Here is a 21,576-nt window from a genome sequence, read left to right on the forward strand (position 1 = left end):
GAACTTACCTCAACATAATAAAGGCCATATATGACAAACCCACAGCCAACATCGTCCTCAATGGTGAAAAACTGAAACCGTTTCCACTAAGGTCAGGAACAAGACAAGGTTGCGCACTCTCACCACTATTATTGAACATAGTTTTGGAAGTTTTAGGCACAGCAATCAGAGAAGAAAAAGAAATAAAAGGAATCCAAATTGGAAAAGAAGAAGTAAAACTGTCACTGTTTGCAGATGACATGATACTATACGTAGAGAATCCTAAAGATGCTACCAGAAAACTACTAGAGCTAATCAATGAATTTGGTAAAGTAGCAGGATACACAGAAATCTCTTGCATTCCTATACACTAATGATGAAAAATCTGAAAGAGAAATTAAGGAAACACTTCCATTTACCATTGCAACAAAAAGAATAATTTTTCACAGAAGTAGAACAAAAAATTTCACAATTTGTATGGAAACACAAAAGACCCCGAATGGCCAAAGCAATCTTGAGAACGAAAAATGGAGCTGGAGGAATCAGGCTCCCTGACTTCAGATTATACTACAAGGCTACAGTAATCAAGACAGTATGGTACTGGCACAAAAACAGAAATATAGATCAATGGAACAGGATAGAAAGCCCAGAGATAAACCCACACACATATGGTCACCTTATCTTTGATCAAGGAGGCAAGAACATACAATGGAGAAAAGACAGCCTCTTCAATAAGTGGTGCTGGGAAAACTGGACAGCTACATGTAAAAGAATGAAATTAGAACACTTCCTAACACCATAAACAAAAATAAACAAAATGGATTAAAGACCTAAATGTAAGGCCAGACACTATGAAGGCATATTTCACTTAGCATGTCATCAAGGTTTATCCATGTTGCAGCATATATTAGAATTTCATTTCTTTAAGACTGAATAATATTCCACTATTGCACATGCCACATTTTATTCATTCATCTGTTGTTTCTACCTCTAGGGTTTTGTGCTGTGAACATGAGTGTACAACTTAAAAAAAAAAAAAAAAAAAGAAAGAAAGAAAAACATAGTGGTGTTAGAAAAGGTTGATAATCAGTAAATTGCGAGGCAGCTATAGTCTTATAAGTATTGGAGAAGGTCTAGAAAATTAGCACAGGCCAATAATTTGGAGGGAACACAAAGATTTCCAAAGCACTGTGCTGTCCCCTCCCCAGATATATTTTCCATCCTTTTTTGAAATGAGTGAGACCTACCATCAGGACACACTGCTTTTAGAATGAGTTGAAGTGTGCGGGGGGCCAGTTCTGCTGTATTGGCTAATTTAAGACTGCAGGCTCTGGAGCCCCAACTCTCAAGGTTCAAAACCAGGCCCTGCTACTTGTACTATGTGATTAAGCCCACATGATTTGACCTCTTACAGCCTCAGGGTCCTAATTGTTCAAGTGGCATTGAGAGGTTTAAACAATGAGGTGTGAGTGGTGAGTTTAACATGGTGTCTGCCACATACAAGCACTTAATGACATCTCACTAAATGAAAAGGTCACAAGAGAGCTGCAGTTCTCAGTCTGTAAAATGAGGGCACCATTAACTCCCTCTCACCATTTTTATGCAAATTAGAGGTAATATGGCTCTTATTGCTCATAGGTTGGTAGCCATCACTGCTGTTATGATTACTGTCAGGATCTGTCTCATCTCCTGGTTGTATATATCAGTGAACACCCACTAAACTGCAGCTTCCTGAGGGCCAGCAGGACCAGCTTTGTTGGGTGTACCCCCTGGGAAGCTGTACGGGGCACACATTTAAAACAGCCCACACTTGATTTAATGCTCTGCTCTGGCCAGATTGAAATTCTTCATAGTTTTTTAACAAGGAGCCCTACATTCACATTTTGCGCTGTCGTCTGCAAATTATATAGCTGCTTCTGAAGGCACAGTTCCTTACTGGGTTTTTTGTTTGTTTGTTTGTTTTTGGGTGGTACGCGGGCCTCTCACTGTTGTGCCCTCTCCCGTTGCGGCGCACAGGCTCCGGACGCGCAGGCTCAGCGGCCATGGCTCACGGGCCCAGCCGCTCCGCGGCATGTGGGATCTTCCCGGACCGGGGCACGAACCCGTGTCCCCTGCGTCGGCAGGCGGACTCTCAACCACTGCGCCACCAGGGAAGCCCCCCTTACTGGGTTTTGTAAGGCTTGTCTTTCTACATAGTAGGTTTGCGTTAAGTGTTCGTGAATTGAATTGATGTTGCCACCAACGAATAATGACTGAACATGAATTCATTCGAGGCCCACTTCAGAAATCAAGGCTCTTACTGAGTTTGTCTCTTTGTGGATAGGTCTTTGGCCAATCACAAGAGTCGCTGATGACAATGTTCATTCAGATAAATTCTTTAAATGTAGAACTGGATTGAGTATTTGCAGGATCTGTGTTCATAACTTCAGACAAGAAGATATGTTAATTGTTAAAAATTATTTTGTGGAGCCGATTAAAGAGGTGCAAAAAATGTTAGCAAAATCACTTGAAAAAAGGTGGTTGCTAAAGTTTTTAATATGGGCACAGTTAGCAACTGACTTTAAATACTTCCCTGATCAACATAAAAAGACATTTAAGTGAAAGGAAATAAATTATAATTCCATTAATCATCACACATTGTAGAAGTACCTATTATAAAAAGAAAATCCTTTTTAAGTTTTACTGTTCTGGACCTAAGCTTTTTTTGCAGAAATAAAGAATCAGATACTACACATGATTTCATTTTGGAATATTAATGAGATTAAAATAGCCTTAAATTTTCCTTTGACTCATTAAGCTAAAAAGTCAAAGTGCTAAAAATACATACTTTTGCTTCAAAATAGGCAGAAACATGTAACTGTAGAAAGGATTTCTTTTTAAAAATTTTTCACAGAATGTAACAGAGCAAAAGGACTTATTGGGTGAAATTTGAACAAATTTTAATACAGATTTGACTATACATATAAACACATGTCTATATTTGTCATGTAGCTCTACTTGTCAAAAAATATCTTAAAACTTGTACAGTCAGAGAAAGTATCAATAACATAAAATTTCACAGCCCTCTTTTAGAACTCTGGCCTTAACATTTTGTAGGGAAATAAAGCTTTGGTTAACCTTGGCTCTGGCAGACCTCATTAAAATAACAGCCTGTCAGTTTCAAGTTTAAAATAACAGGGTTGTCAGTTTTATATGCAGTGGAACAATCTACAATTTTATTCTCTGGGAGAAAGAATGTGGGAAGTGCTGGAAGGGGCAGAAAGATTGGACAGCACTGCCATCTGGTGGCCGTGGTGAAAGGCGGTCTCTAAATGCCTACAGGTGAGGCTGGACTTCTTGAAGGAAAAGGTGGAATGGTGTTGGGCTGCCTTGAACTTTATTTCTTTTGTATCAACTTTTTGACAGTCCTTTGTCTTTAAAATGGATACAAATTATAATCTCAAAATTACAGTACATCAATAAGAAACTCTCTGCTCTTCGGTAACCTGTAATCCCTGCATATCAATGACTTGATGCAATTAATTTCCGAGAGAATGAATCTCGTGGGGAATGGGATCCAAGAAAACCTTTTAACATATTTTCCTTTTTTTTTGCGGTACTGCCACGTAGCTGGTGGCTTGTTCCATGAGTATCTTGGTAGAAATTCATCGATCTGTTCGTCTGTATATGATTTGTATACTTTTCTGGATGATCGTTATACTTCCATAAAAATAAATAAATGTAAGCCAAAAAAATCTCTGCCGCATACATAGACAAAATATTGGCAGATGTCACAAAACTAAATGCAACATGTTCCCATCTATATAAATGGAAGCGATTCTAGGGAAACGCTGGAGCCCAACCAGACTTCAAATGTAACCTAATTTCAATCCAGTTCTTTCCTGGTGGGTGCACTTTGGGCCGTTGAGCAGGGGGACGCAGTGGAGGGCAGGAGAATGGAACCAAAGAAAAGGATGGAAATGAGTTCTGTTGATGGGAAGTACCACCTACCCAAAGAATTCAGAAAGACATACTGAACCCTCTAATGTTCAGCTAACAGCCTGCCTTCAACTCATTCAAACAACTCAGCTCCTCCCACCATGTCACTGGCCCCCACTTCCCGATGTGCCCGGGAAGGACCTTAGACCTATGTTCTCAACATGGCAGCCACCAGCCGCATATGGCCATTGAGCACTGGAGATTTCAGTAGACTGAACTGAGATGGGTTGTAAGCATAAAACACACACCAGATTTTGATGACTTAATACAAAAAAGAATGTAAACTATCTAATTAAAATGTTTCATATTCATTATATGTTGAAACAATAATAGTTTGGATGGCTTGGGTTAAACAGAATATATTCCTAAAATTATCTTCACTTTACTTTTTTTAATATGGCTCCTAGAAAATTTTAAATTACATTTGTGGCTCACATCATATTTCTATTGGATGTTGCTGCTTTAGACGTTCATTGTTTCCTTGCCCAGAATGGACATTCTTCTATTTTAAAAGATTGTTCCTCTCCCACTAGAGCTAAAAAAGGGACCTCTGACATCTTTGCCACTTGGAGGAGACCAAGAGAATCAGTCTAGGTTATTGGATGGTTAAGATGTAAAGGTGAAAGTCAAGTACTATGATGGCACTGGAGTCTAATCATAAGGGGAGTAAATGGCACCCCTCCTTGGTGCCCCCACGGGGTAAATTGGATCTTTAAGGTAACCAGATGGCTCCCAGGAAAAGGTAATTTACCTCCCAGGAGTAAGAACTTGATTTCCCAGAAAGAGTGCACTTTCGTCCCCCTGTGCCATCTGTCCCCATGGTGATGTTTCTACTCATTAAGAACTTCCAGCTCCGAGTCCCCTCGCAATATATTAACTTATTGAGCGTTATTAAGTCTTTAAGAAGACAGTTGGCAGGGGGCAGGGAAGAGCAGTAGTTTCCCCATTTTGAAACCAAATTGTAGGGAAATGATGCGACTTTGCCAAAGTCACAGTTAAAGCAAACACATCTCCACACTCCGTGCACATCTGCTTCTCTCCCGTAATGAAGAGCCTTCACATCTATGAACTTTTGCCACTCAGGCCCCCTCTACCAAAAAGAGATCTCCCCAACCCTTCTACCTGTAGGAGCTACTCCTCCTTTAAGGCTCAGTTCAACTGCCACCTCTTCCTTGAAGCCTCCCTCGATGCCACCTCCTCCTCAACAATAAAACTTTGACTTGACTTCTAGTGCCCTACAGCCCTGAAACCTGTGAGCAATTGATTATGCTTATTTATGTGTAAGTCTGTTCTCTCACTGGGTAGTAAGTTCCCTGAAGGCAAGACCATCTTGTGTATGTGACTGTGTGCCCAGTACATTGTAAACACTAAACTGATATGCGTGTGTGTGTGTGTGTGTGTGTGTGTGTGTGTGTGTTTAATTGAACCAACTAGCCATAAGTAGACCCCACACAACCATTTCTCCATAAAGTAGGGAGTTTTATAAGAGATGCCCCTCCCTAAGGCAACAATTTATTTTGCAAGTAAGGAGATCTACTATTCAAATTTCATTTACAATTTAATTTAGAGACTCAGAATTTAGATTTGCCCTCTGCCTACTCTACTACATTTATTCATTCGTTTATTTATCCACTGGCTGTCTATTGACTGCTGCCATAAACCAGGTGTTGTGCCAGATGGGACACTCATCTCCTAGGATATGCTGAACATAAATGACAGAGGTCCTGCCCTGATGTCACCTGCAATCTGGGAGGGAAGATCCACAGTCCCAATGAATGGGGAAATCGTTATGACAGGAAAAACCAGAGGCATACCTGTGCGAACATACAGGGGAGATCCTAAGTGGCCCTGGGGGTCAAGGCCAGCCCTAGAGAAGAGATGTTGAAGTTAAGACCCACAGAAGGAATTATCCACTTATCATGTTCTTCTCTTCCCAGTGTATAGACTACAGGTCTGAGTTAGAGTTAATGGACATCCTTGGGTCCTGTGATTGACTCCTTGGTTGCATTTATTAGTATCTCATTCTGTTGTTCTTCAAATTCCCTTAGGCCTAAATCACTGGCAATTAAACTAGAATCAATTCCCAATAAATCCATGAAGGAAAAGGCAGAACATTGTGTTCTATCATGAATATAACACAATAGATGCAAAAATAGCATTTATTGTTCACCACGAAGTATAAGTCTACATAGTTAAGTATAAATCAAATCACACATGCCCAAAAGAGATTTGTATGCTTTTTGTCGCCTATTCCATAAGAGATTTAGGTCAACCCATCTCTACCCTAAATGGTTTTAGAATTTAGAGAAATCTGATTTCCACCCACCACTTGCTGAATATTTTTCTATGCTTCACCTAAATTATTTTTCCAATGTGTGTACATCTTTGTGGGTCCTCTTGCTGTTGGATGGAATCATGTTTGTAATATCCTACTTAAGAAGGCCCTGCTCAATTACACCAATCTTGCATAAGCAAAAGGATATTTCTTATTCCTTGGTAAGTTCCAAGTATCTGTAGTGACTTCGGAGCAAAAGACCAGAATACACACCTGTTTCTCAGCTTTGGTGTGAAAGAATACAGCCCCACACATTTAGAATTAAATGATGGATCCTAAAATATTCAGGAATGCCTCAACTTGAATGCTTTGCCATGCCTCCTCCCCCTTTTTAAATTAGCAGACATACTTGTAATGCCCTGGATTTCATTCCCTGAAGATGAAAATTCAACATTTTAAGAGTAACTTCAGGTGGTTATGAGCTTAACAGAATCACTGCAGTATCTCAATCACAGGTAGAGTTAGAGACTCTATATGGATTTTCTGAGTATCATCAAAGATCCTGCGGAGAGATCGCACACTTGAAGTAATAGCTGGCAAAGAATCAGAATTTTTTCAGCAAGACTGGATGTTCAGAACTTCAAGCTTTTTTCATGTTGGCAAAATTGGGCTATTAAATATATAAGCTTTTTCTGGCACTTTCCTGAATTAGTGTTAATTTCCAGGTTAGTCCCATACAAAGGGATCAGTCCAAGCCACCGCCATGATCTTGTTGGCTATATCAGAAAATTGAGGGAAAGTGAGGGAAATCTGCTTTTTGAGCCACAAAGAACTTCCAAAAGTTTTCATTCAATAGTGATAGAATAAATGATGGTGGAAGCAGAGGTCAGTCTTTAAATATCCAAACTGCTTTATAACTGCTAGAAATACTGAATTCTTTCTCTTCATTTGAGCATGCCTCTGAGATCTTCCTATCCGACATCATGAAGACCGCATGTCTAATAACCTAACTTAGAATCGGCACTTGTCACAATTCATGCTCTAGATCAGGGAAAGCTCCGTGGGATGTCTGCACCTACACTGCCAAAATAATGCCTGAGAAGCAATAGAGACCAAAGGTAGCAATCGAGGAAGACAGAGCTGGTCTCAAAAGCTGGGAGCAGAGAGTGAGAGAGCAAAGGTTGGACAGACTTAAGGTCAGAAATGAATCAAAAGGAGACTTTACCAGGTGATGCGCAGAAAAAAACAGAATCCACGTAGATTGCAAAGGAACAAAGCAAAGCAAGAGGGAAAGTTGGGAGCTCCATCTCAATGCCAGTCACAGGAGGGGGAGAAAGAACATGCTTATGCTTCGTAGTCAAGCCTTGTCCATGAAAACCCCCGGAAGTGCTCGGAGAGGGGCAGTGACTTGCTTTGGGTCAGGCAGCAAATCCCAAGTCCTCTTCATATTAGCATTGATATCTGTCATTGGAAACATTTAAACTGAGTCTAGATGAGTATCTGTCAAGAATGCTCTAGAAGTGTTGGGCCATGGGAGCTCTGCTGAGCCTCTATTTTCCGTGATGCAGTGATAAAAACCACTTCTTGAAGTTACTTCTATTTTCAGTCTTGAGAAGTAAATAATGCCACAATTTAGGTGCCCACTGTGCAAAGTAATACTTTGATCGTGTGCATTTCCGCGAACCAAACGTCTTTCTGCCTTTTTCTTTTCACTCTTGAATTAGAGATTAGTTCGATGTCAAACTGTGCCATCTCTCAAGGATGTGTAGAACGTGTACTACCCTTTCTTGCCTAAGTTATAATACCATTCAGGAATGAGGTACAATCAGGACATTAGGTACGAGTGTGAAGATTTGAAACTTCGCTATTGTTTTCTTAAGATCTGCCGCAAAAATCTGACCTGAACAGCAGAGGAAGAAAGTGTTTCCCATGTTTATTCCACTTTGAGGACCAGTGTTTTGCCAGAAAAAAGCTCCATCTGTCTTTTCAAGGTCATGCTTTTAATATAGTGTCATCCTCTAGCCGAGAAACTCCAAACCTGAAGCCAGAGAGGATGGTGCAGACTTTCAAATTTTTTATCCAATTCCCAATCCCCGGAGAAACTTGACAAAACTACGCCGTGTCTTTTTGAACCTTCAACGATTCTCACTTCCTACCAGTTTTTTCATCTCTCTTAGTTTTTCCTACAAAATGCCTATGTGTTTATGTCTTTGGCAAGTAATGTGAAAAACACCAATCCCCAATAGGGAGAATATGTCACGTGGTAACAGATAAGAACATTTTGTTGAATTCCCTGGGAACATCTGAGACAGCCCAGAACGCAAGGCTGGTTTTAGATTGTCTTGTGACCCAAGCCCTCAGCAGAGTGCTGGGTGACAGTGTTGTGTAGCCAAAGTCTGCTTTGGGTTCACTGATAAACTGCATGTAACGGGAGCCTGCTGTGTCATCCCCAAGACCTATTTAGAAGCTTCCAGAAAGAACAGGTGTCACAGGTGATTTCTGCAAGCATTCCAGAACCTACCAAAACATTACACGAGAGACAGGGACAATCTGAGACCTGAAAAATAACACCAAAGAGTTTCACAGACTCAGAACAAATGGAAAATTGATGTTCTTGTGAATAGGATCCTAAAAGCCGTATCAGAAGAATGGACTTGAGTTCAAGCTTCAACATAAATCGAACAAGTAGATTAAGCATGTCATGTGTCTTCAGCCTCCTCGTTGAACTAAATGGCATCAGTAACCCCACTTCCTTAAGAATACTAGGAAGATTGTATTCACAGGTATTTGGCCCCATTAGAGAAATTAGCATTCCCTCTGAGACGTTGGAACTTTAAATACTCTACTCCAGACGATCTGGATGTAATGTCAGGTGAGGAGTCATGAACACGTGCATGCAGACCATCGTTTGAGCACTGGAGGTGGATACGCGGCTTGAATTCCAATACAGGCTGACACCAGTTGAATGACTTGGTGCTATAAGAAAAGAGCATTCTTCTCTAGAGTAAAGCTGGATGAGGTCACCGTCTCTGAAACCAGATTATTAAACTCTCAGGTTGAAAAAATGGTATCATGTACCATTTTTAAATAAAGGCTGCCTTTATTTCTTGAAACAGATTGTTTTCCAAAGCTAACAAATGACGTTCAGCCTATAAAATATTCACATTGTTTTTTTTTCACCCCCTCAACTTGTATTATTTAGTGTACAGCCCTTTAAATATCTACCATCTTTTTTCTAAAGATATGGTATATATTATTTACATCCAGTTACATTATGTTTCCATACAGATGACATAGGTACACTGGAATCTTTCTGAAGTTGTGAACAGATAGGGCATCCAGCCAGGTACACACCACAGGTATCCAGCGAAGTGAATTCTGGTCCCGACATGATTGAGGGAAGACAGCAGGGGGTCTTCTGACAGTTCACATCTCACACTTCACAGGCAAGATCCAGAGGATAGAAAAGGTCCAGGGTAGATGGGCCTGAGGTAGTAGATGGACAGCCATAGGCAAAGTCTCTTGGAAGAGATCAAATATGCCCCATCAAAGAATCCATATAGAACCAAAGGTAATAACAAAGTTCGAAAACACTCCCAATCAAAATTTAACAGGTCACTCGCTTAGAAAACCAAAGGGAAGTTACTGGAAACGGTATGTCTTTATAAGGATTGTAAAGGCTGTCTAAGATGGGATTCATTCCATTTTTAGTTAAATTCTCATGCGTTTTTTCCCCCAAGCCCAGATTGCCTCTGAGATCTCCAAGGTTCTTCCGTCTTACCTGTGTAAATTACACCTGGAATGACATTCAAGAAGGCAGGAGACTAGACTCCTACTTAGAGGATTGGAGGTATCATCTGAGATCTCCCTCTGGCTCGGCAGTGATAAGGTCAGGGGAAAGCAGTTTTTTTCAGAAAGTCTGACTGAATATGCCCATGTCTTCCTTCCTCTCCAAAGGAAAGTCCAAAAGGCAGCTGCTGACAGATAACCAATCATTTTTGAAATCTTACTTCCCTTGGCAGAAAATTGGCAATGCTGTACATGTATTTATTCATTGAACAAATATTTCTTAAAAACCCAGGACATGCACAGTGCTGTTTAGCAATCTCTACCGTGGAGCAGATATTCCCCTGGAGTCAGGAAAGCACAGCTACTCCTTAGCAAAAGGAGGAGCTAAAGACCAGAGTGGTGGCTAAAAGCGATGACTTGTGCATAGATAAAATCCGCCCATCGTTGGAGGGGAAAACTTGGGAGGACATGATACATTTTTTGCTTTTCTCCCTCCAGATAGAAATGACTAATTACCCAGCTTCCTAACAGTCCCCATGGCAGAGTTCAGCAGCCACCAAAAAGCAAATATCAGCAAAGCTTTATTTGCTTGGGAGGGAATGTTTTTCCCCAGAAAGGAAATTTCAGGACAAATTGATGTCAGTGCCCCCAGAGCCCTTTGCTTACCCATGACTATCCTATTTGCTCTGTGTCTGTTTACCCGCCTCTAGCCAGGGTTGCTAGGAACCCTTCAAGAGCAATAACTATGTACCAGCCATGTTTGTATCCCCAAGGGGTAGCAGAAAACCTGACTTATAGAAGACATGTACGAAGTGTTTAATGGATGAATGCTAGCAACAAAAGCCTTGTTTCTTATTTAACCAATGTATTGGAACTTTTTCTAAATTATAATACACTTCCCTATCTCATTAAACTGATTTCACTAAATGTTTTTGCTTGCTAAGTCAGTGATTCGAAATATATTGTGTCAGTCCCTGTGCTACAGACTAGCAAGCTCCAATTTTTTTTGATCTCACATTTCTATCAGCAAAAAATCAGAATCATAGACACCCAGTATATTTATAACTATTTATGCATAAATTATATATAAGCACTGCTGAACTAATATACTCTGTACCTTGTGAGATGTATGCAAAAAATAGAAACTTTTGAAGAGTGAGATAAAATACAGAGCCTTTATTATTTTTACTCTGTAATGTTACAGATGTATCAAGAGTGAGGGAAGTATCATACCTGCCATTTTACTGTTCTTCACTTGTGCTTGCACTGTTTGAAAAGAAAGAAATCCAAAGTTTCTTTGCAAAAGTCATTTTAAGTCACTGGTCCATTTAATGAATTAGTTAAAACTACATAATCTAGCCCATAAATGCATTTAACCAGCACTTATGAACTGGGATAGATTTCAATACCCCAGGAACCAGCTAACGAGGGGAGGGGAAGGTGCCATTTCAAGCCTTTTCCCAATGTGTAGTCTCACTCTTCCCATGGGATAACTGAGAAATGGCCACTGCTACAAGGACCGATTGAAGGCACATCAATCGGTAGAGAGATGAAATGTTAGGAAGGCTTAATTCCCCTTATATTTTTATATTTAAAAAATAGAAATAGAAGTTCTAATGTCTTTGTCTTGAATCACATTGAATCATCTTACCCACCCCTAAGGACATGCACATCACCCACCACCAAACCAACACACACAAGTTGGAGGCCAGAGCTATAGGCAGCATCCCTATCAAGCCTAGTGGTTAAGAGTAACAACTCTGAAGTCTACATTTGAATGTGAATTTCATCTCTGCCATTTACTAGATGGGTCGCCATTTTTTTTCACTTCTCTAAACCCCCATTTCTCAGTTGCAAGCAGGGAGTAATACTTTAGCACAGAGTTGTGAAGATCGAATGTAAGTGCCTTAGCTCGATGAAAGCTCCCAGTTAGCCCTCAATTGTTTTGAGTCAGTTACTGCCCTAAGCTGAATGCAGCGAGGCTCTTAAACACCATGTGCCCTGACAATAAAGTCTTATTTCTTTTCCCAACCTTCTGTTATTTTTAACTTTTTCAAATGACACCGAAATGGTTGGAAAAATAGTAAAGTTAACATCCATGTATTCTTGGTGTAGATTCAAAGTCATGGTTGACTTTCTTGCTACTTTCAAGTAAGTCTAAGACAAAATAACACTGTCTCTGAATACCTCCTTGTGAATCTTCTAAAAGCAAGGATAGTCTCCTACACAACCACAATACCGTGATTACACTTAAGAATATTAACAGGAATTCAGTAACATCATCTACTACCTATACTATGATCAAAATTCCTCAATTATCTCAAAACTCTCTCTTAACCCTCAGTACCCACCTCCAGATCCAGGATTCAGTTAAAGTCTTCACATAGCATGTGGTTGTTATGCTTTTAGAGTTTTGTTTTTGTTTTTATTTTCATTTACAACAATCTTCCTTTCTCTTTCTCCCTCTTCTTTTGAAGAGTCAAGGCCTGTTATCTTATATAATATCCCACACACTGGATGTGTCTGATCATTTATTTGTGGTGTTACTTAGTTTATACCTCTATCCCTAATACTTCCTGTAAACTGGGAGTTGTTAAGTCAGAAGCCTGATAAGATTCAGGTTAAATGTTTGGGGCAAGATTACTTCTTAACTGAAGTTATCAGGCGACAGTGTTTGGACAGTCCTTCTTTATGCTCTTTGTTTTTACTAATCCCTTCGTTTTCAGCAACCCCTCCACTTTGTCAGCTGCCTCCCTCTTTTATGTAATTGTACAATTCTGTAGGGTGGGTATGAAAATGGTATCACTGTGTTTCTATAGTCAAGTATTCAGGACCCTTGACAGGCTTTAAACTGAGAGTGTCTGCCTTTACTGAAGCCAGTAGTTGAAATGGTCAGAAATCAGGATCAAGTCCCGATAAGTTCTCTAAGAGGGCTCACATTTTCCCTGTGGATCCCAACAGTATCTATTTGGATCAGATTCCTATAGCATAACAGAAATTGTTGTTTAACTTTCACAATCTGTCAATAGCATAGATGAAAAATACTTAGTACACAGGTATTACTAATAGTACAGTACTCCTAATGTAACACTGGACAAACGGTAAATATAATTTGCAAGTATTGGAGAGAGTTAATCTGTCCTAGAATGGCTCACTTGGGAAGCAGGGAAAAGAAGTTGTAAATTCCACATCTGATCCCAGGTGTTCGTTCCCATCAAGTTGGTATTATTAATGAATTAGGGCTCACTCTTACTGTCAGTAACATATTTCTACCAAGAATGCTTGCTAACATAAAATTTAGCACACTATTGTGTACACTTAAGTCTCCAGGAAGAAAAAAAAACAACTCAGATCTAGAGCTACAGCAAAGTAAGTTACCTTATTACTCAAAAAGAAAAAGAAAAGAAAATGAAAATATACTTCTAAACGATGTGAGAATTGAAAAAACTTTGATACCAGAAAGCAAAGTGCAATCATTCAGCTAGTCTTTAGAATCAAAGGCATATTCCTCTCCAGTGGCTAATAGTGTCCATTTTTTTCAGCTGTCTGCCTCACCACCCCAGCCTGGAAGTGAATTGGATGATGTTTTCGTGCAGAATGTTAAAACAGCATTTGCCTCTCTCACTGCGCCTTTGCCGTTATCGCCTTCAGTTGCACAATGAAAATGCCTGGCTTCTGAAATGCCAGAGTGAAAGTGACCTGATTATAAAATGTGCTGTAGTGAACGGTCAGAAGGGACCCTCACCCCTCACTAAGCCAGATACAACTCCTGGGAGGACCCTCGGCGCCTCCCCACCCTTTTGAGATAAGAGCCCACAGTGTGTGACACCCCCCAACTACTTTGTGTTAGCCATAAGGTCCATGACTTTGTAATATACTAGGGCAATGAAACCTATTTTCTCAACCAACATTTATTGAACACCTACTGTGTGCTGAGACCTGTGTGTCTAACTCATCTTGGTTTGCCCGGCACTTTCCGGTTTGGTGCTGAAAATTCAGTGTCCTAGATTCTCCTATGTCCCGGGCAAAATGGGGTGGTTTGTCACCCAACCCCTCTAAGCACTGAGGATAAAGACAAATTAGAACCCTGTCCCAGCCCTCAAGATGCATGTGGTCCAAGAGGGAGTCAGAAAAGTAAGCCAATTATAAGGGATCGGAGCGATCAGTACTCAGAATCATGAACAGGGCCCCCTGTGGAACACAGAAAGTTCCATCCAAATTTAACCAGGGGGGCCAGAGAATGCACCATGAAAGATGCAGTACCTGAGTTTGATTTAAAGAAAGAGCAGCAGCATATACGCTGTTCAATTTGGCAAATATTAAGAGAGGAGATATCAGTGGGATGTCATGCAATTTTACTTTCTCTGTCTCAAAATATATATATTTGGTTCAGATTCCCACAGCATAAAGGTGGGATTTCTATATAAAAAAAAAGCAGACAGGCGAAGGCTCATTCTTGGTGTATTTATTATGAGACAGAATAAAGCTTACAGTATTTCCATCCTGAAGCTGGTGATCATTTTCTGGACTAGCGATGAACATGTAATACCTATTTCTGCCTCTGGGGTTTGTGTTTAGAAGAGTGAGGATAAGTGGCCTAAGCAGGTAGTCCAGGTTAGAGGTTAGAGACATTGAGTGACACCCTGCCAAACAAATCAAATGTGAAGGATTTTATTTTTGACATGTTTTATTCTTTAAAAAATTCAAACTTACTGAAAAATTGCAATTTTTGAAAAAATTTTATACCTCCATCTAGATTTACCAATTATTAAAATTTCCTTAAATTTGCTTTCTCACTCTCTCTTGCTCTATACATCTATGTGTTTTTATTCTTATTATTATTCTTGAACCATTCTAGAATAAGTTGTGGAAATCATAACTCTTTAGTTCTAAATACTCCAGTGTGTATCTCCTAAGAACACGATATTCTCCTGTGTTATCACAATATGAGTTCATGTTCAGGAAATTTTAACACTGATACAATATTATCTAATACAGAGTCAGTGTTCAAATTTTGCCAATATCCTTCCTGGCAATTATTTTTCCAATCTAGTGCCCAATCCAGAACTGTCCACTGCATTTAGACATCATACCTCTTATTCTTCTTAATCTAGATGAACTCTTCAGCTTTTCTTTACCTTTTATGACTGACATTTTTGAGGAATACAGGCCAGTTGTTTTGTAAAACATCCCTCAGTTGGGGGTTGTCTAATGTGTCCTCATGATTGAATTCAGGTTATGAATTTTCGCTGCATAAGTGATAGGTCCTTCTTGTCCCATCACATCAGGAGGTACCCAATATCAGTCTGTCCCGTTACTTTGATCACTTGTTTAAGGTAGGGCCTGCCAAGTTTCTGCACCGTAGAATGATGACTGTCATCCTTTTGTAATAATGTCATCTGTGGGGAATGCTTTGGGATTGTGTAAATATCCTGTTCCCCATTAAACTTTTACCCAGTATTATTTTGCACTTGCACTGGTTTGCTAGGGCTGTGTAACCACCAACTGGGTGTCTTACAACAATAGAAATTTAATTTCTCACAGTCTGGAGGCTGGAAGTCTGAGATCCAAGTGTCAGTAGGGCTGTTTCCTTCTGAGGCTGTGAGGGAGAATCTGTCCCAGGCCTGTCCCCTGGCTTCCGGTGGCTCGCTGGCCATCTCTGGTGTTCCTTGGCTTGTATATGCATCACCCCAATCTCTGCCTTCATCTTCACGTGATGTCCTCCCTGTGTGTGTGTGTGTATGTGTGTGTGTGTGTGTGTGTGTGTGTATGTGTGTCTGTGGCTAAATCTCCCCTTTTAATAAGGACAAAGTCATCTTGGATTAGGGCCCACCCTAATGACCCCATTTTAACTTGATCATCTGCAAAGACTCTATTTCCAAATAAGGTCAAGGTCACATTCACAGGTACTGGTAGGCAGGATCGAACATCTTTTGGGGTGGACGCAATTCAACCCACAACAGCATCTCTTGATGATACTTACTGAGATCAATTATTACTATGAGATGGCTGCAGAATGGTGGTTTTTCTATCATGCTTTCAACATTTCTTAGTTGGTGTTTCGGGGGTTTGAAGGTTTTTGAATAATTGTTAAACAGAGACTGTCTATCCGTCTATGGCTGGATAGAAATGGCCACATATCTTTAAAACAAAAATTTTTTTAAAAACCATAACGATAGGTACCCACGTCTGTGCTAGGAATTGTGAGCAGAAAACGACTGGCGTCTTCACAGCCCCCTTCGCCAGTCAGATTGGCTGGAAGGAGAGCCGGGGGGGAAGCCCGGGGACCAAAGTCAGCACAAACGGCGGAAATCAGAGAGTGTCGTTTTTAAGCTACCCTAAGCATTTGCTGATTGTAAGCTACTCCTTGGAAGGTCGTTACTTGTGGATTTTTTTATGCTCTGAAACAAAAGTAACCTCACACTATTGAAGGATGTGTGTACCAGGTTCTTGGATTCAGCATTCTGGTCATTTTCAGTACTTACTGGCGAACAGATATTTCCCACGACTGACATTTCTGTCATCAGCAGAATCACAAATAAGCAAGGGCCCCAAACTGTACAGTTCTGTGTGTCCTAAAATCACGAAGCCAGAGCCTATGCCAGACGCCCCGCTACAGCTCGTAGAATTGCTCAGTAAATTCTGAATTTGGAAGAAGTGCAGAAGGGTAAGAGAAGCCATTGCTCCTTTCCCTCTGAGAATTGGCTGCTGTTTCTAATATCACTCTGTTTCTGAGACAGCCATCTAGTTAGAAAAAGATTTGTATGGGTAAGATATTATTCATCTTTCTTGTATCAAATTCAAAATTCAGCAATCAGAAGATTCTTCATCAGGAAAGGAGGACTGTGGTAAAAACCTAGTCCTCAGCATATTTTTTCCCCATTTTTCAGAAGTGACATTTCACATATAGGTGCCAAAAGTGAATTGGGGTGGGAAGAGCAGGAACCTTTGGAATTTATGGTTATTACAGAAATTGTAGAAATTATGATCTGTCTGACCAGAAAATAATCTTGTATCACCTCCTAAAGAATCATGGGCTTTTTTCAATTAAAAAAAGCAGCAATACACACACACACACACACACACACACACACACACACACACACAAAAACTGTACAATTCTGGAAATACCAAGAAATATGACTAGGGACAACATGAAAGATCAGAGATCTTTTATTTCTCTGTGTTTCCTCTTAAACCTGACAACAGATCTTTGGAATTTTTTCTCACATCTGTACTCCGACCCCAGTAAACACAGAATACTTTGTTTCCAAAAGCCACTGATTACAAGTGTCAGTGGTCCTCCCTTCTAGGATGCTGTATAGCTTTGCTAGGGCTGTCATAATGAGGTGCGGGCAGCTTAAACCACAGAAATGTATTGTCCCACAGTTCTGGAGGCTAGAAGTCCCAAATCAATGTGTCAGCAGGATTGGTTGATTCTGAGGGCTGTGAGGAAAGGATTTTTTTCCAGGTTTCTCTCCTTGGCCTGTAGATGAATGTTCTCTTCCTGTGTCTCGTCACATTGTCTTACCTCTATGCATATCTCTGTGTACAAATTTCCCCTTTCATAAGGACACCAGTCATATTGGATGAGGGCCACTCTAATGACCTCATTTTAACTTCCTTACCTCTGTAAAGGCCCCATCTCCAAATAAGGTCTTATTCTTGAAGTACTGAGGGTTAGGGCTTCAGCATACAGACGTTAGGGGGACATAATTCAACCTATAACAGAGGCATTTCGACCATCCACAGATTTTCCCAATGTTCACGTAGACAGAATAGGAAATAAGGATCGTGACTGCATGAAACTAGATGCTAATCATGGAGCCAGAATTGTACTGAATCTCTCTCTCTACCTTTTCCACAGACGAAAAGTCAGTGCTGAGACTGAAAGCACTAAAGATGCTGGTACTAAGCTCCTCCCGGCCATCCATCCACAGAGCTGTGGATTTTACACTTGCTTGTATTTGTAATGACTCTTCTCTCTGCTGCTAGAGATTTTTAAGTGCGTTGGGGTTGCTGTTGCTTGTCCAAGAGTGTGCTGTGTGGGCTTGTCACTTGGTCACGTGCAGGGGTTACCAGCAGCTGAATTAGTGACAATATTCATTTCTTGCAGAAACGAGTAGACCTTTGGGGAAAGTGCTGTTATCTCTTCGTGCATCCTTTAGGTGCATTTCTCTGGCATCCAGGCATATGGATCCTAAAGAATATATTGAGGGTGTTTGCAATAGAGAACACCTATTTCTCCCAGCTGGAGAGGGACCTGAAGCCAGTTGAGATGCTTCAGAAGTTTTTACTTCAAGGGATGGGAGGACAGAAAAGATGGAAAACCAGGAGCCAATTACCTGAGAGCTCTCTGCTGGAATCTAGAGGGAGATGGAGAAAGGAAGAAGTGAGGCTTTCCTGGGCAACAAATCCTGCAGGATGACGTCTCTCTTAAAGCTGATGGAGAGTCTGTGCTAGTCCTAGAGCAGACTCTCTAACCTTCCCCTGAGTTGCATCCTTGTGTAGAAACGGACGGCGCCTGGGGAGAATGTTCACTCTCTTTCCTTGCTTTCTTGATCAGGTCACAGACATAAAAGAGAAACTGAAGCTCTCTAAAAAGGTCTGGTCAGCATTGCCCTACACCATCTGCAAGGACGAGAGTGTGACGGCGGGCACGTCCAACGAAGAGGAATGCTGGAACGGGCACAGCAAAGCCAGGTGAGGGCGGCTCGTTATTCTTACGGATGGGGCATTGCACGTCTAGCCCTGGAAGGCTCTCCTGGCACAGCGCTGCAGACCTGTTTATGCAAAAAGCAACGGAGGGTGGAGGGACAAGTCGTCACTTAGGGACAGCTGTTCAGAGTGACAGGTGTGATGGGCACCTGGGAGCACTTACTCTCAAGGTGCCATTAAGCGTGGAATCCTTGTTCTGAATGCCTCGCCTCTGGACAGCGGGATGGTGACAGATGCCAGGTTACGGATATCCTGAGATCACAAAGAGCTTTTTATGTTCACTTGCTGACTTTAAGATAGCAGAGCTATTTTTATCTATAGTTAAATTTGCACAGCTTACTGGTTTTTTTCCATCACAAGTTAAACAGGAAGTGAACATTCAACTGTAATCTTTTTCACCCTTGGAGAAAAAAAAAATACTGAAGTCTCATTGAAAGGGTTAGGGAAAAAGAAAATGACAGACGGACAACCAGGAAAGCGTTCTCACAGGTTCCGTGCCTTGAGAAGTCCTATTGGAATCTCCTGATGAGAGATGGCTCTGTTCTTATCCTCTGCTCCGCCGTCCAATGCGACTGCCACGTGGTATGGAATTTCTGAATTTCTCGATTCGGCCCAGAAATGGGCTTGGCCTGAGTTTTCATAGGGTGGAGAAGTTGGACGGGAGAACTGGCTGGGAGTTGGCAGGCCTGGCAGCCCCCAGGAGGAGTCTGCCTGAGCCCTCCTCCGTGGGGTACAGGTGGGCAGAGCAGCTGGTAAATTGCACTCAAGGAATCTTTGGGGATGAACCAGCAGGTGGAAAACCTGAGAGTGGGGACTGTCCTGGGGCGTTACTGGGCGGTTTCAAGCATATGGAGTAGCTGTGATGAAAAGGGAACAGGAAGATTTATAGATATTTTTCAGTTCAGAAGACGCTGCAGAAGGAAGGGGTGCAAGTGAGGTGCTCACTGGGTGTAACTTCTTACACGGCTGCGTTGCATTTTTTAGCATCTGTTGGTAACGAGATTACTAGCCATACTAGAGAGAGCTTCGCAAGACGAAAACAAGACAGCTGTAGAAAAAACTGGAATCGTTTCAAGTTACCCCCAAATATCGATGTGCAAATCTTAGGTCATGAGGGTCCCAGAGGCTATTCGTGGTTATCAACAACATTCTCCTCAAAAATGCTTAGTGATTTATCAGTGTCTGACCTCGTAGGAAGGAGACCTTGGGCCAGCAAATTCAGCTGTGAATTAACAGCCTCTAATGTGTCTTTTCCTAATGACTGTACAAAAAGACACTGTAAAGGGTGACCAAGTGGCCTGATGAATAAAGTGGTTCATTTTCCGAGCTGCTCTGTTGCACATCTGTGTTTTATCTTTTAGCCTTGGCTAAAACAGCGGCTGCGTTTTGAACTACATTCCCGTGGAAAGTTACACAGGTTACTGGATATTAGCGCATATGCAGTGTCTTACAAAAGGAAATATTAAAAAAAGGCTTTGGGCAGGGACTGGGGAGCGGACTACATTCCATCAAGAAAATGAGTGGGGAAGATAAAGACCATTGAAGTTAGAGCAAAAAGAGTCTGCGATGGTTCAGCCAAGTTCCTCACTGTGTCAGGAAACGAGACAGGGTAAAACATTAGTCTAAGGTTAGCCGACTAACAGGGGTGAAAGCTGAAATCTCCCAAACCCTAGAGAGTATTCTTTTCACTTTAATACCCTGACTCTAGAACAAATGACAGATAAATACTGTTCTCCCCAGGTTAGAAGAATAAATGAAACAGAGTCTTCGCTCTGTAAAAGATTTAGTGGGTCTACATTCAGTTCATTCAGTTCATCAGCAATATTATTAAGCACTCCCTCAACCCAGGCACTGTGCAAGGCTCTGTCAATTAAGTACTATGTGATGGCAGTGGTGTCTGTCAACACATGAAAAGGCACAGTGGCTTGAGAGAAGACAGTGGATTTTGGAACTTTAAACACCCTCCTGTTGGACTGTAGGTTGGGAAAGGACCACATAGGTGGAGACACACCTGGATCAGTACTCAGGGACAAGATTTGAATTTTATCCTGAGGTCTATGGGAAGCCATTGGAGGACTTTATGTGGGCGAGGGAAATCATCAAACTTAATGCGGTAAAATCAATTGCATGAATATTCCAGAATTTAACCCAGTGTATTATTAAAAAGATAATGCTGTCAAATATTTGTGACTCAAATTCTATTTCCATTGAAAAATTACAATTTCAAGGGTTTTTTTTTAAGTACCTTTCTTTTTATTTCTTCCACTGGAATAGAATCTTAATATTATAACTTTATTTATTTATTTATCTATCTATTATTTTTGGCTGCATTGGGTCTTCATTGCGGTGCGCGGGCTTCTCATTGCGGTGGCTTCTCTTGTTGCGGAGCACGGGCTCTAGGCGCACGGGCTTCAGTAGTTGTGGCACGCGGGCTCAGTAGTTGTGGCTCAGGGGCTCTAGAGTGCAGGCCCAGTAGTTGTGGCGCATGGGCTTAGTTGCTCCGCAGCACGTGGGATCTTTCCAGACCAGGGCTCGAACCCGTGTCCCCTGCATTGGCAGGCGGATTCTTAACCTCTGCACCACCAGGAAAGCCCTATAACTTTATATTTAATAACACTGTAAGTAGATAACCAATAAAGATTTGTTAGAGTAAATTTAATTGAAGCTTTCTTCTCACCCAAATATTAATTGATCGAGGAACACACAAGAGAAGTTTTTATTAAAAAAAAAATTCCATGGGCTTCCCTGGTGGCGCAGTGGTTGCGCGTCCGCCTGCCGATGCAGGGGAACCGGGTTCGCGCCCCGGTCTGGGAGGATCCCACATGCCGCGGAGCGGC

General features: G+C 41.2%; 1 protein-coding gene across 1 annotated transcript in view; it reads left to right on the forward strand.

Moving 5' to 3' along the window:
• Positions 1-21,576, forward strand: part of GPC6 (glypican 6) — a 1,083,120-nt gene that overhangs the window by 1,047,511 nt on the left and 14,033 nt on the right. Inside the window, exon 7 of the mRNA XM_024123209.2 lies at positions 18,588-18,724. Coding sequence (XP_023978977.1) covers positions 18,588-18,724 — 137 coding nt within the window. The remainder of the gene's footprint in view (positions 1-18,587; positions 18,725-21,576) is intronic.

The sequence above is a fragment of the Physeter macrocephalus genome, chromosome 13 (assembly GCF_002837175.3).
Source record: "Physeter macrocephalus isolate SW-GA chromosome 13, ASM283717v5, whole genome shotgun sequence".
NCBI classification, from domain to species: domain Eukaryota; kingdom Metazoa; phylum Chordata; class Mammalia; order Artiodactyla; family Physeteridae; genus Physeter; species Physeter macrocephalus.